The 14,507-nt window shown below is 34.8% G+C and overlaps 1 protein-coding gene across 7 annotated transcripts in view; it reads right to left on the bottom strand.

Moving 5' to 3' along the window:
* Positions 1 to 14,507, bottom strand: part of MAP3K7 (mitogen-activated protein kinase kinase kinase 7) — an 87,272-nt gene that overhangs the window by 30,410 nt on the left and 42,355 nt on the right. For 6 of the 7 annotated variants that reach the window (XR_015251400.1, XR_015251397.1, XR_015251398.1 and 3 more), the window contains exons 10-13: positions 13,210 to 13,340; positions 12,451 to 12,580; positions 9,487 to 9,567; positions 746 to 810 (exon numbers count right to left, since the gene is read on the bottom strand). Coding sequence is in view for 2 of the 7 variants with exons in the window: in XM_025925167.2 (XP_025780952.1) it covers positions 746 to 810; positions 9,487 to 9,567; positions 12,451 to 12,580; positions 13,210 to 13,340 (407 nt within the window). In the remaining 5 variants the exon portion in view is untranslated. The remainder of the gene's footprint in view (positions 1 to 745; positions 811 to 9,486; positions 9,568 to 12,450; positions 12,581 to 13,209; positions 13,341 to 14,507) is intronic. The other variant, XM_025925168.2, reaches the window with a different exon arrangement.

The following is a 14,507-nucleotide window of genomic DNA, read 5'->3' on the forward strand; positions in this document are numbered from 1 at the left end:
GCTGCCACTTTTATATACTTGTTGGTTAAAAGTCTGTACTAGTCACTAATGGTTTAAATTATAGCACTGTCTGGATCATTTTGAAAGAAAGTGATAAAAAGGTAAGAGGAGTTTAGAAGAGCATCCAGAAATGTAAGATGAAGAAAATCTTAGCAAGTGTGATAGAAGCCTTTCTAGAATTTACCCATGTGCTTAGTAAACAGTCTTAAGCATATTTCACAAAAATAAAAATCCAGTGGATATTACAAAAATGAAAGATGTTAGAGTCATCTAGTTATGTTAGTGCCTTATGTGATGCTACAGGAGTGACATTTTGTTGCGGAAATATTTATTAGTAAGTATTAGTAATTATAGTAAAATAATTAGTAAAAAAAAATCTTTTTGACCTTATTGCTAAAAAGGAGTCACTATGATTCACTTTAGAGACAGGGATAATGACAAAGTGTTGTATTACACAGTTGATACTTCCTTATTAAATCATATATAAAAACCATATAATATACATGGAGCACTATTGCATTAATCAACTTAGTTTGATAAATTATCCTTCAAGTTAACCTAATTAATAATGGCATCTATACTTTTTTCTCCTAAGTATTTAAATTCAAGTGCCAATGAACTTTTCTACCACAATTTTAGGTGAACTCATAAAATTACTTTTGCACTGTATACATATTATAGTTAATTCTTAACTTCTGCCCATTATTCTCCTTCAAAGACAGAGAATTCAAATGTCAAGTCTTACCTGACCAGGTTCTGTTCCAGTAACAGTCAAGTCTTGGATGGACCTACGTCTTGGCTGTCCGTTGCCTTTTAAAAGATTAAAAAAAAAAAAATAGAATACTGAGATCTATTCAAACAGATAACAAGGTTGCTACTGCTATGTAGGAAGTTGGAATTTGTTGCTCCTTGGATCTACACAAAATGTTTGTGGGAAAAATAATTAAGTGAGTTTATTGCTTAAAAAAAAAAAAAAAGAGAGAGAGAGAGAGAGAAGAGAATGATGTAAGGAAAGGAAGAGAAATAGCTGTAGAGTTTTAACTCAAAAATTGCTGGTCTACAATAAAGTAGGTTCTAATACAATAACCACTCCTACCACACGAATAGCTGCTGAACTCTCTTGCACCATCTTCTGTCATGTATTTAAATAGATAAATGCTTGTGGGCCAGGGCTGATGATGGCATCTATTTCAAGGGTCTTACGTTACAGTTTCTACAGCAAGACAGCTAGCCAGCAGGTTGTATGATGTGACTGACTTTAACCAACAGCAGTACCTTGTTCATTCAAGGCCAAAAAAGATGCTTAGGCTTAAACTTATTACAGAGTCACACTTACTTAATCCCATTAGTCTTTGTCAGAACCTAGCAATTTATTATTGGAGAACAACTCTTAATTTCCTACTGAAAATCAATGACTCTCATTCCATTCTCAAATATACAGCTTGTTGAAAGTTGTATATTGGGCTATTGTGTTAATCTTGCTTTAGGAACTTCCATGCAAATAATAATTTAATCTAAAAATTAGCTTATGAAAAAATTCTACAAATGTAAGTTTTTAGCAAAATAGAATGAATTAAGCAACAGCTTCACTTAGCACTTTTATTTGGGAATAGGGCTGTTTATATGGTATATCCAAGATGAGAGATCAGCTGTCTAAAAGGAAACACCAAAATATTGTAACAGCTGACACAATACTCAAAATTCTTTTGACTCTGAAAGCTATATTATATAATTTCTTAGCGAGGAGGCAGCACTCAGAACATGTGCTCTAACAGTTCTGGCCTGATTAGCAGACAGAATTTGTTCTTATAATTTTATATTTCTCTAATCCTAAGTTTCTTATTTTAAACCAATCAGCAATATAATTTAGCATCTTAATCCATACGACTCCATTATTATTTTGCATGTAAACTAAAAGGACCTTACAAAAGAATAATGTTTAATGCAGTAATATATGCAGTAAGCATAAAAACTCAAGGTTATAGCCAACTCAAATTTATAAGGACATCATCACTTTTTTTTTCATTTTAAGCTATGTTTTAGAATTCTTTGCATAATTTTAGCTCAAATTTACTCCAAATTCCATTTTAATCCAAGTTCCAACCTTTGAATACGAATTAAAGTAACAAAAAAATAGCACTTTATTGAATCAGGCACACTAATATACTTTTGTGATAATTTTTAACTACCCCCTTTTCCCGGGGACAAAAAGATCCCACCACCATGAGTAATAAGCAATTTTAGGCACATTTCATTCAACACAATCATTCTAAAATTAGCCTAGATGAGACAGGCTTGTAAAAGTGTCTGGAATTCTCTTTTCAGATTAGCAACATTTGTGAATCTCAGGAACCACCCAGCACATGTGTCTAAAAATCATTACATCACCACTACAATAACACCAAAAACAAAATCAAATCTAGGTGGGGGTAGAAGGGGAATAAAAACTTTTAAGGAAGTAGGGTAAATAAGAGGTGACACAGTTAACAAATGCCATAAATGAGAAATCTTCAAGCTAAAACATGAGTCAAAGCAAGCAATATTAGGCAATGCATTTTAATTAGCATAACCATGGCAGAAACCATCTGGCAAATAGTTTAGACAAAGCAAAAAAGGACTGCAATCAACAAATACTTGTTGCTCCAATACTGTTTTTAAGTTTTAGAAATATGAATGTAAAAAAATAAAACTATTATTGGAAATGAACACTGGGTGTGTTCTTAGTAAATTTAACTTAATGCTGAATTTTCTTTGCAACTAAATACTAATTTAGAAACTCTCTTATTTTACATTTTTTTTATGGTTCTTTGAAATGTACATACCTATATTACACATGGTAGTATAAATGAAAAAAAAGTAGAATCGAGGGCCAATATGATGTCAACAGATGCCCGATCAAGGAATCTGAATCCTGCCAATGATGTCCTGAGTATTCATTGTGTAATAAGTTCCGGAACTTTCATGACTTATGATAGAGAACAAGTGATATTTTTCATGACTTATGATAGAGAACAAGTGATAGAGAACGACTTTTCTAAGTAACAGCAACAAAACAAAACAGCTACATCCCTAGCCCATCATAAGACCTACATTCCCCACCCCCCCCCCCAAAAGAAAGGGCAGTTGAAATAGCTTATAGGTCAATTCAGTTGTTTTTACAATAATGTCACAAAAACAGAATCAGTCTCTTCAAAAAGCTGCTCTTATAAGTACAACTTATTTCCTGAACTGGTATTTGAACAGAGTCCTTCCCAGACAGCCACTTCTGTGGTTTTTCTTAATGGTTTAAGTAAGCTCAATGTTTTCCTTATCTTAACTACTCTTATTTTTCTATCTCCCAAACTTCCTGAGACCCTTTTCATGTAAAAATCAACACTACATTTTCCTGGAGACATCTCTTAACCAAATGTTGGAAAATTTGAGATTCATAAGTTTTGAATATTGAAAATTGTGGGACACTGTTCTCTTGATGTGTAAAATACATAAGATTTTAAAAAATTGTATAGCACTACACTGCATTATATCACTGCTTCATGGTAAACTGAATATGTAATTTAAAAACATACGTTCTCATTTAGGCTGCCACAAATTTCATTTTCTTTTACTTATTTCTACAAATTCTGGCTTATTCCTTAGAAGGAACGCCCTTCAGGGTGGGTTTCTTCCTCCTATCAAAGGAAAGTATTATTGATGAGTTTTGCTTTCTGATAAACCACCGTTATTAGGTTAGAGATCAACTTTTTATATTACAAAAAGTGATCTTGATACAATATAAAGAGACTACCTAAACATTCTCTTTAGGGTTGGTTACATGAACTTTCCTATTTAATTAGGCACAAATACAGAATTTCATTGAAGGTGAGGTGGCTACACATGGAGAAGCAGGTATATTTCAGCATAGCTCTCCTTGGGCCTCAGAATCCCTAATTCAAAGGTTTACAGCTGTTAATGACACCATATGTCCAAGGTAGGTAGGAACTTGAAAGATTTAGAAAAGTTTACTTCTTTTTATCTCACTGTTTCTACACATTAGCACTACACTATTCAGGGGGAAAAACTACACCAATAATTTATGTACTACAGTTAAAGGATTTAAAAAAAAATTTTTTTTTAACGTTTATTTATTTTTGAGACTGAGAGAGACAGAGCTTGAACGGGGGAGGGTTAGAGAGAGAGGGAGACACAGAATCTGAAACAGGCTCCAGGCTCTGAGCTGTCAGCACAGAGCCTGAAGCGGGGCTCGAACTCACAAACTGTGAGATCATGACCTGAGCCGAAGTCGGACACTTAATCGACTGAGCCACCCAGGCACCCCTAAAGGATGTTTATAAACATTAGTACCTACTGATTCTTGAACCAAATACAGTATTAGAAAGGTTATATTCTTAACCTGATGGGAGAAAGCAAGATAGTGCCTAAGGGTCCTTGAACAGTATCAGCCTCCAGCTGTCCAGCATTCTACAAAACCCTTACTGCACCCTGCCTCATCTGTTCGCCAATTACCTAAGTTATTTGAAACTTCTAAAAGAAAAAAAAACTTTACATTAGTATTAGAAACTCAACTACCCATTTATGTTTGTCAAATATATTTGGGCTTTTCCATACTCCTCTTATGCTACTTAACTACTCATCATATTCTTGAAAAGCAACTAATAGAGGACTAAATGTGTCTGATTGAAGTTAAAAGTGAATATTCATTAAATTTTTGATATCTGAATGCAGCTGAAATCATAAGGACACCTAAAATTTCACTTTTAAAAAATTAAAAAATAAGTTTAATGTTTATCTTTGAGAGAGAGAGACAGAGAGAGAGAGAGAGAGAGAGAGAGAGAGAGAGAGAGAGAAACAGAGTGCAAGTAGGGGAGGGGCAGAGAGGGACAGAATCTGAAGCAGGCTCCAGGCTCTGAGCTCTCAGCTCAGAGCCAGATGCAGAGCTCGAACTCACAAACCATGAGATCATGACCTGAGCCGAAGTTGAATGCTTAACCGACTGAGCCACGCAGGTGCCCCCCCTCTTTTATTAGTGTTTATTTTTGAGAGACAGAGAGAGAGAGAGACAGAGAGAGAGAGAAGAGAGTGAGAGAGTGCGTGTGCAAGCTGTGAGCTCAGAGCCTGATCTTTCAGCTTTAAGAATAATATTACAAACAAAAAATATCAATTAAGTTCAGGCTCTTCAAGGACCTGGGTACAAACATTTTATATGATTGACTAAAAGACATTTGTATATTCAATATTCTTTATTATTTAATATATCCTTAAAAACAGTATGTAAGAAAATCATCTTTGGTCAAAGCATTCTACGATCCTAAAATGTTACACCACATTATTTTAGCTTTAAAATACATATACTACTAAAGTACCACTGTTCAAGGTTCTCAAATAGCACATTAAGGCAAATTCTTATTTACAGAATAAATGAGAATTTTCAAGTGTTTAAAATGAAGTCAAGCTGTATAATTTAGTCTGAACTAAGAAATTCAGAAGTACTGAGTAAAACAGCATAAAAACTGTTTATTTGGAAAAATTTACTTTTGTAAGTCTCATATTGGAAACATGTATCATTTCACGGTAGCAATTAATCTGGTATAAACTATGTATAAGGAATTTCATATTAGAAAGGAAGTACAGAAGACTAATGTTTCAATTAAATCTTTTACAGGTGGATATATATGTATGGATTTGTTAGTACCTTTTTCAGTGGCTTTCAAAATGCATTATCACAGGTGATTTCCTGAAGTGCTCTAACTACTCACACAAGGACTCCAGAATAGTTCATCTTTTTTGATTACCAAAGATAGAGCCACAAACAAAACTATCTGCATAACTATCAGAGTCTCCTACTCCATGCTTTATTTTTTTTTAATTTTTTAAAATGTTTATTCATTTTTTGATAGAGACACAGAGCACGTGGGGAAAGGGCAGAGAGAAGGGGAGACACACAATCTGAAGCAGGCTCTAGGCCAGGAAGAGGTATAGAAAATTGTGTAGCTTGATCCATAGGAACTCGTGAGATATTAAAGGTCCATTTCTGCATGACCTGAGTGACTACTAAATTAATAAATGCTAGCCATAGGTTGCTTGCTCCTCCTCATTTGAATGATGGCAAGTATAAAATAGTGCTGAAGAGCAAGCAAACAACATGATTTGAATTTGTTTACCTGTGACTAGATTAGGGGTTTTAGTCACTCTAAAGATGTATTTAAAAAAAAAATTCTTTAGAGTAACTGTGTATTTTACAATTTTAAAAACTTGGTAACTTTTAAAAAAATTCAAGAAGCAATATACACTTTAAAAAGATAGATTTGTATATTGCCAATAAGTACACATAAAAATTTTTGTGATGCTTACATGAACACTCTTACTAAAAGAGGCAGTTCAGGAATGCCTAGATAGCTCAGTCAGTTAAGCACTCGACTCTTGATTTTGGCTTAGGTCATGATCTCATGTTTTGTGGGATCCAGAACGGAGCCTGCTTAGGATCCTCCCTCTCTCTGCTCCTCCCTGCTCATGTACTTTCTCTTGCTCTTTCTCTCTCTCAAAATTATAAACTTAAAAAAAAAAAATCAGAATTAAAAAAAGAAAAAGAGGCAGTTTATTCCAAGAAGTGCATCAGACTCAGTATACTGCACTTGGCCAAAGGAAAGTTATTATTCAAACTACTTATTCATAACAGATAAGATAAAAAAAAAATCTATATTAAAAAAATGCTTACAACTGGGATCCAGTACTAATGAATACCAGATTGGGTATATCAAGAGGCACTGTAATACCACAAAGAACTTGTGGGAAACTGACTTCGAGGAAAAAAAAAATTCTAGAAGGTACTAAGAAATTTTGGGAATTAAGTAATGCCCTCCTTTATAGTTAAAATGGCCATGTAAGACATTTGAAATATTCCCAAAGCATGGGTTATATTTTCATATTTAATTCAATTTAAAAATAAACCTAAGAACACATTAATGTTTCGCTTTTATGTCCAACTGTAGTAATTCCAGTGCTTATATTCTTTCATTAAAGAAAGCGAAGCTGATTAAGTTAATATTTGGATATCTGGGGGGGGGGGAATCAACAAGAATATTTAATAAAATGTATTAATGAATACCATTTCTATTTGAACAGCATTGTTGCTCTGACAAATTAAGAGCAGAATTAAAGTTTCCTGACTCCATAAGGACTCAGTTACCATAAAAGAGGGTCTGCTGGCCAAAGAACTCTCTTTAATGTGAACACTAAAGAGGAACAAGGCAGAATTGCTCTATCTTCTCCTACTCAAACAAAAGAGGAGAAAATTGATGTGATTTGGTGTCAGATTTAAGTTGGGACCCTACTATGTGTTTCTGGGAAAACCACACAAAACCCATTTGATCGAAGTTCCTCAATTGTAAAATGGCTGTAATTTTATCTGGTAATCCAGTTATAAGACAGCTACGGACATCAATTAAGATGATGTACTTTATTTAAACTACTTTAGAGTCACATAGAGCATCTATGTGAAACCAGTTTCTCAGCCTTGCCACTGTTGACATTTTAGCTGGATAATTCTTGGTTTGTGGAAGATTGGTACATTGTAGGATGTTTAGCAGCATCCTGGGCTCCTGCCTACTATATGCCCCCTGCCACTTTTGACAACCAAAAATGTTTCCAGATGTTGCCAAATAACGTGTAAGGAGCAAATTCATTCTGGTTGAGAACCACTGAGACTATTCTTTCTCTTCATTCTCCCTCATTATTGTGTACAGTACTGGCTACATCATTCGTTATGTGTGTGTGTATTTGTTAATGCTTATTCGTTAAGACATGGATTAAGATTATATTGCCATTTACCTAACTTCTCCTGATTCACTCAAACATTAATGATAATCACAGTTTAAAAGTTTAAATGTTGCCACTTTTTTAGTCAAAATATTATTCCCTTAAACATAGCACCTTTTGGTATGGAGGTAAAATGATTGCAAGTTCTGCAAGCAGGCCATGACTCAATAAGTAAAATTACTATGTGAGAAGTGGGTTAACTCCTCTCTGAACAGCAATAGTGGTATTATAAAATAAATCACTTTGAAAAAATAAACATTAATTACTCTAATATAGTTTTATACAGACCAAATGCCAGGATCCTAAGAATTGTGTAATTTCTGTATTATACATATTTATAATTTATACAGATTTTATATGTATCCTAGTTCCTAGCCATGGGAGGTCAATAATAGTTTGTTCAGTTAATAGGCACATACTTATTAAACGCAATGTGTGAGGCATCGTGCCACATAACTCTGATACAATCAATAATAAGTAACAAAGGCATGGTGTCTATTCTGTTTTCATTTTACTATGGGAGAAAAAGACCTCTAGATATTCAACTACAATGCTATGCTAGAAATACAATCACAAGCAATACACACTGCTGAAGAATTCACCAAAATCACACCCATGAATGTGTGTAGGGAAAACTGTGTTTCTTTTTGGGAAGAGGTGGAGGAAAACCTAAAGCAGAGGAATAAATAAAGGATATATATTATTTTAAGTTTATATATTTATTCCGGGGGGGGGGGGGGGAGCAAGGGCATGCACACATGAGGTGGGGAGGGGCAAAGAGAGAAGGAGAGAGAATCAACACAGAGCCTGATGTGCAACTCGATCTCATGAAACCTGCACTGAGATCAAGAGATGGATGCTTGCCTGACTAAGCAACCCAGGTGCCCGAATACAGGATCACTTTGGTGACATACATTAACCGATATATGCCATTTAAATTTCTATCAAAAATGGTGATTTAGATTCATCTATGAAATTATCACCATGAGAAGAAATAAAAGCAATTTACCAATTTTAAGACACTGAAGTACCATGTGTGACTTAGGTATAAAAACATGTAATTTGCAAAAAGATTCTCCTAATAACACATAAGAATCAGAATTGATCACGATTCTTTGTCAAGACACCATGCAAAACAGCAAATCTCATTTAATTTTACTCTGTTTCTATTTTCTATGTTAAGGCAAAATGGTATTTAGCAATTCTCTTTTCTCAACTTCGTACTTCACTTGCTACCAACAGAAAGAGGCTTGGATAGGAAGCCTCAAGAGAGTCCAAAAAGGAGAAACCAAGGAAGGAAAAGAGCCCAGGACATCAAATATTTTTAAATAGTTGTTTCCTCTTTCTGCTGATAGAACACAACGTCTTGGTTCAGCTCATGTGCTCACTTAAAAGCAGGGAGGACGATGGTAGAATTCTGGGCTAGCATTCTCCCTTGTGTGAAAAGGTTTACTTTGTCTTCTATTTTACTCTCATTTTTGGAGATTTAAGGTATCCTGTCAAGCCTGCTTCATTGTATATAAACGTATAGTTTTCAATCTGTCTCCCTAGTTACTGTATGCAGGTGTCTATTTTCATGTCCTATAAAGATTGGAGCAAGAAGCATTTTATAAGTACCAGGGATCATTATTCCGGTCCCACAGCTATTAGACCAACTCAGGTGGTCTTTGATACCTGATATGACGATCTCAGGGACATCCAGAATGTTGCCAAATGAAGCAGTTTTACGGTGGCCCCGTTTAGGCTTGGAATAGGCTGCAAAAACATATATATACAGTATACATGCAAACAACCACAAACAGTAACACAGAAAATGATTAACTATAAAAACAGAATAATTTTCAAATAGCTATGTTAATAATACTTCATGCAGAATGGCATGCAGGACTGCCTAACTTTTCATCCATGCTTGGAAAAGGCGTGATTTAGGAGAAAACTATCAATAAAGATGTGTCACATACTGGTTTTAATTAGGAGAAAAAAAAAAAAGGACAGAGACAAACAAAGCTGCAGGATAATGAGGAAGCAAAATTTCAAACATGTTCATAGAAACAATCTACCTAAGTGAAATCACTGATAAGCAATGGGGAGCTAGGATGAAAGTGGGAAGGGAGAGAGGAGTTAAAAAGAAATAAGCTGCCATATTTTTTTAATTACACAAACACAGGAATATATATTCCAGATAGACGTTTCTTGAAGTGTGCTATAAAGTAAAATTCGGTGATTAAATAGTAATTATTGAATCAAAGAATGAAATGTATATGCTTTTATAAATATAAATATTTACACATACTTCTATTAAACTGAATGTTTACTGTAGTTTTCAAAGTTCAAGGTGCATTCCCATTACCTGTGAACAGTGTTAGAAGCTGGAGAATTCGAATCTTTCAAAGTAAGACAATTCATTAAAAAAAATCTGAATTGTATGAATTCAATGGATGTTCAACAGCATCTATTCTACATTTAGAGAGTGAGATAATCTAAATGTGTGTGGTTGTTTTTTAACTAGTGAAATATCACTTCTGTAAAGAATAATAATAAATCAGTACCTGACTAGAAAACTGACACTAGCAAAGATACAAAACTATAATAATGCCACTTATTTTAAGGCCATTATCTTAATAATGCCACTAGCCATCATTACTTAGCTGATCTAACTTGAATGACATCCCTGAAGGGAAAAGGTTCCCCAAGAGTGAAGGTATGTCACCGTGTGCGCTATTCACCTGACACTACACTGAGAAGCCCTCACTTGACAGAAAAACACTTATGACGCAGGGACCAGGAAGGCTTGTTAGTGGCTAGTGAGCTCCATTCAACTTGATTATTTATGAAGATTCATCCATGTGGCAGAGACTCCGAGTCCCCTTCCAATCTCTATCTTTCCCATCTTTCTTAGCAACAGAACTCTGACTTTACTCAAGGCAGCAATGTTCCCAGATAAAAGATCACAGATCCTTCTTTCCCGTGCAGCCATCTGTAGCCATCTGACCATATTATGATGGCCAAAGGATATATGGAAGTTGTTAGGGGGAACTTCTGATAAAGATCTTTGAAAGAGCTTGGGCATATACCCTTTGGCATTCCCCTAATTCTCCTTTCTTGCTGCCCTGACTGTGGATGTGATGACTAGAATTGTAATAGTTATTCAGCACCACAAAGTCTTTGAGGAGACAAGTCACGCAATATGGCTTGTGGCACAGAGACAGAGAAATTCAGCTGCCTAATGATCACGGAACCTACCTTCAAATTTCTTTATTTTTAAAAAAAAAAAAGCTTAGGTGTTAAAGACATAGCTATTTTGAATATTCTGCTATATCTAACTGATTCTAATGCTGATACAGTCAGTGATCATAATTAGATGAAGACAAGTACAGTATGACATTCCTCTGGAAAACTTCTTTCTGAAAAAAGCTCCACACAAAATGAGAATATTCCATTTAGAAAAAAAAAAATGAGAAAAATACCTAATAAACAAAACAAAACAAAAAACACACGAACCTGGTTAGCTAAGTTAAAGAATATATATGCTAATATACATGAAAATACACATGTATACACATATATGGCTTAAAAGACCAGAGGTAAATATATAAAATTGTTAAATGCTTCTCTCTGAGTGGGACAATTATAGAAAATTGCGGGTTTTTTGTTGTTTGTTTACATTTCCACATTTTCCACAAAAGAAATGTATTTACTTTTATAATTAGCTCCCCTCTACTCCTGGAAGAATTGGAAAGAAAACAAATTAAACCAGTATTACGACCCCTGAACAACATGAGTTTCAACTGCATGTATCCAATTACATGTGATTAAAGATACAGTATAGTACTATAAATGTATTTCCCTTAATATTCTTAATAACACTTTCTTTCTCTAGCTTATTTTAAGAATACAGTATATAATACATATAACATGCAAAATATGTGTTCAGCAATTGTTTGTATTATTGTAAGGCTTCAGGTCAATGGTAGGTTATTAATGGTTAAGTTCTGGGGTAGTCAAAAGTTACATGTGGATTTTTGACTGCATGGCGGGTTAATGTCCCTAACCTCTACAATGTTCAAGAGTCAACTGTAACTGTTTTTGTGCTGACCAGTACCTCTGTAATTAATCATTTTAAGAAGTGAAAAAATGGAATTCAAATGCTAACTTTTCCAAGATTGAATGAAATTACCGTGATCTTTTATATTACACTTATCTATTTTTGCTACCAGAAGGAGAAGGAGCAGACAGTAAAGCCAAACCACACTTGGATCTATTTTTCTGCTAATTTCAAAACAAAATATTTGCCATTATGTGAAGTTAGTACAAATTCTAGTAGAATCACTCAAAATCCTCTGAAACATACTAGTTTTGGCAAAATTTCAATTTCCCACTTAAATTTTCAGCTCATGTTTGAGTTGAATTACATTTGATAAAAATATAATTTATGATCCAAATAATTTTACAAGTCATACCTGTCTTATTTGGAACTGGAGAAAAACATAAATTGTTGTTAGTAGCTTAGAAAGTCTACTGTAAGCCCACTTCCTGCTTTAAAAAAATTCATAACACAAAAAACCCCTGACATCGCCAGAGGTGAAACAACTGAAACTACTCTTTCCACTCCTCTGCAGATTTTTACTTCCTTTTTACCTGTTGTCGCAGCAATCCTGGCTTCTATTTCAGACATGTCAGCACTCATCCTCTTGCCTTCAGAGGTGGGGGGCAAGCTCTCCACGCTGCTCCCACGGGAAGCTCCCAGGCTTAAACGTCCCGATTCACTCTGTTAAAATTACAGGTCAATTTGAATTACTGAAGTTCTTTAAATTTAAAAATCCTGGGCAACCTAGTAGGAGGAAGATATCAACTGAGATTCTTAGAGATTCTGTGCTGTTATGAAGGAAAAAGGAGGTTCTAAGGGAGAGCAAGCTACAAACACTGCCTTTAGGAAAGGGCAGTCACTAGAGTTGGAAGTTAAATGCTACGATTATTCTTTAACCTAAATGTATCATGTAAGATGAATAAAATCACTACTTAACATACTTTTAAACGAGTAACAGCAAAAACATAATAAATCTGAACAGTATGAAATGACAGACTGAGGACAAACTCCTTTAACTGAGTAGTAGAACCAAGAAATAAGCATCTTACATATTTAACCATTAAAGTTAGGGAACATCACAGGGAGGGAGTTGCGCTGTTGGCAAAGGCAGCCATAATCAGAAGACAAAACAATTTGATCGGTAATAAACAGTAGGAGAATCTCATTTTATGTCTCTATTCTTACCTGCTTCAAGAATAAGACTCAGCACTTGTATAATGGAAGACGCCAAATAATTAATTTTAGTTAGCATAAAGTTATGACTACTAGTAAGGTCATCACACAATTTTACTTTTAGTAACAAAACAAACCTGTTGCTTTGCCTGATTTTTCAACAATTTTGATTCTAAGCGTTTAATAGTATCATTTGTTGCAGGAATTTGCTCCATATTAGTGTCACTTTTATTACTGGTATTTGTAGAAGCGATGTCCATGAATGAGCCTAGGAAAGCAGAAACATTTATGACTACAGGTTGGAATAATACAGATGCTTTATTCAATAATATGCAACGTAAATTATTTTCTATACTAACAAGACATGAATATGAACGAAATAAGACTTTTCAAGTCAATAAAGATATCCAAACAAATCCATTTTAAATGGAATTTTAAGGATAGCACAGAAAGGGAACCAAAATGCTTATTAGTCTTCTAATAGTACAAGGATGACTTTAAGGTTCTTAGCCTGAGCTGGTAAATCAGAGTGGCTATTAATCAAGATGGTGAAGATGATGGGAGAAGTAAGTTTGAAGGGACTATCAGAAGTTTAATTTGGAAAACATAAGTTTGATTTCCTATCAGGTATCAAGCAAGTAGGTGGATATAGGAGTACAAAGGTCAGGTCTGGGATGGAGCAAAATACCAGCAAATAGATGGTATATAAAACCACGATACTGGATGAGATCATGAAGGAGATGAGTGTAGAGAAATAAGAGAAAGGCTCAATGACTGAGCCCTAGGAATACTGACATGTGTAGGTTAGGAAGATAAAAAAATAACCAGCCTAGGAAACCATCAGAAAAAGTGGCCAGAGATGGAAGATGAAATCCAGGCTACTATGGTATCCTGATGATCAACTGAAGAACATGCTCTAGAAGGAGAGAGTAATGAACTGTGTCAAATGTTACTGAAAGTCAAAAAAGAAGAGAACTAAAAATCATTCATTTCGATTTAGTTATGTGGAGACAACTGGCGACCTTGACAAGAGCAATTCTGGAGTAGCGGTATAATAAAAGCCTGAATGGACTGGGCACAGGAAAGAATGGGAAGAGGTAACAGAATGTAAGTACAGACTATACATGACTTGGGAATGATTCCAGTAGAAAGACTAACACTGATGAGGCAAGAGACTGAGGGAAGAACAACTGGGAAGAGCAGATGGGATATAGTGCACAAGCAGACACGCCTGCCTTTGGTGAGAGCATGGAGAGCTTAGCCATTTTAACAGAAGAGAATGGAGAGCAGAAGGGCCCAGATACAGGTAGGTGGGCAGATGTAGTGGGGCAGCTTCTGGAAGCTATCTTTTCTGATTACTCCAATTTTCTCAAAGAAATAACAAACGGGATCAGCTGAAAGTGTGTAATGAAGAGATGTTTGAAGTTTGAGGAGA

This window comes from Puma concolor, chromosome B2, assembly GCF_028749965.1.
Source record: "Puma concolor isolate L17-30 chromosome B2, mPumCon1.1.hap2, whole genome shotgun sequence".
In the NCBI taxonomy this organism is placed as follows: domain Eukaryota; kingdom Metazoa; phylum Chordata; class Mammalia; order Carnivora; family Felidae; genus Puma; species Puma concolor.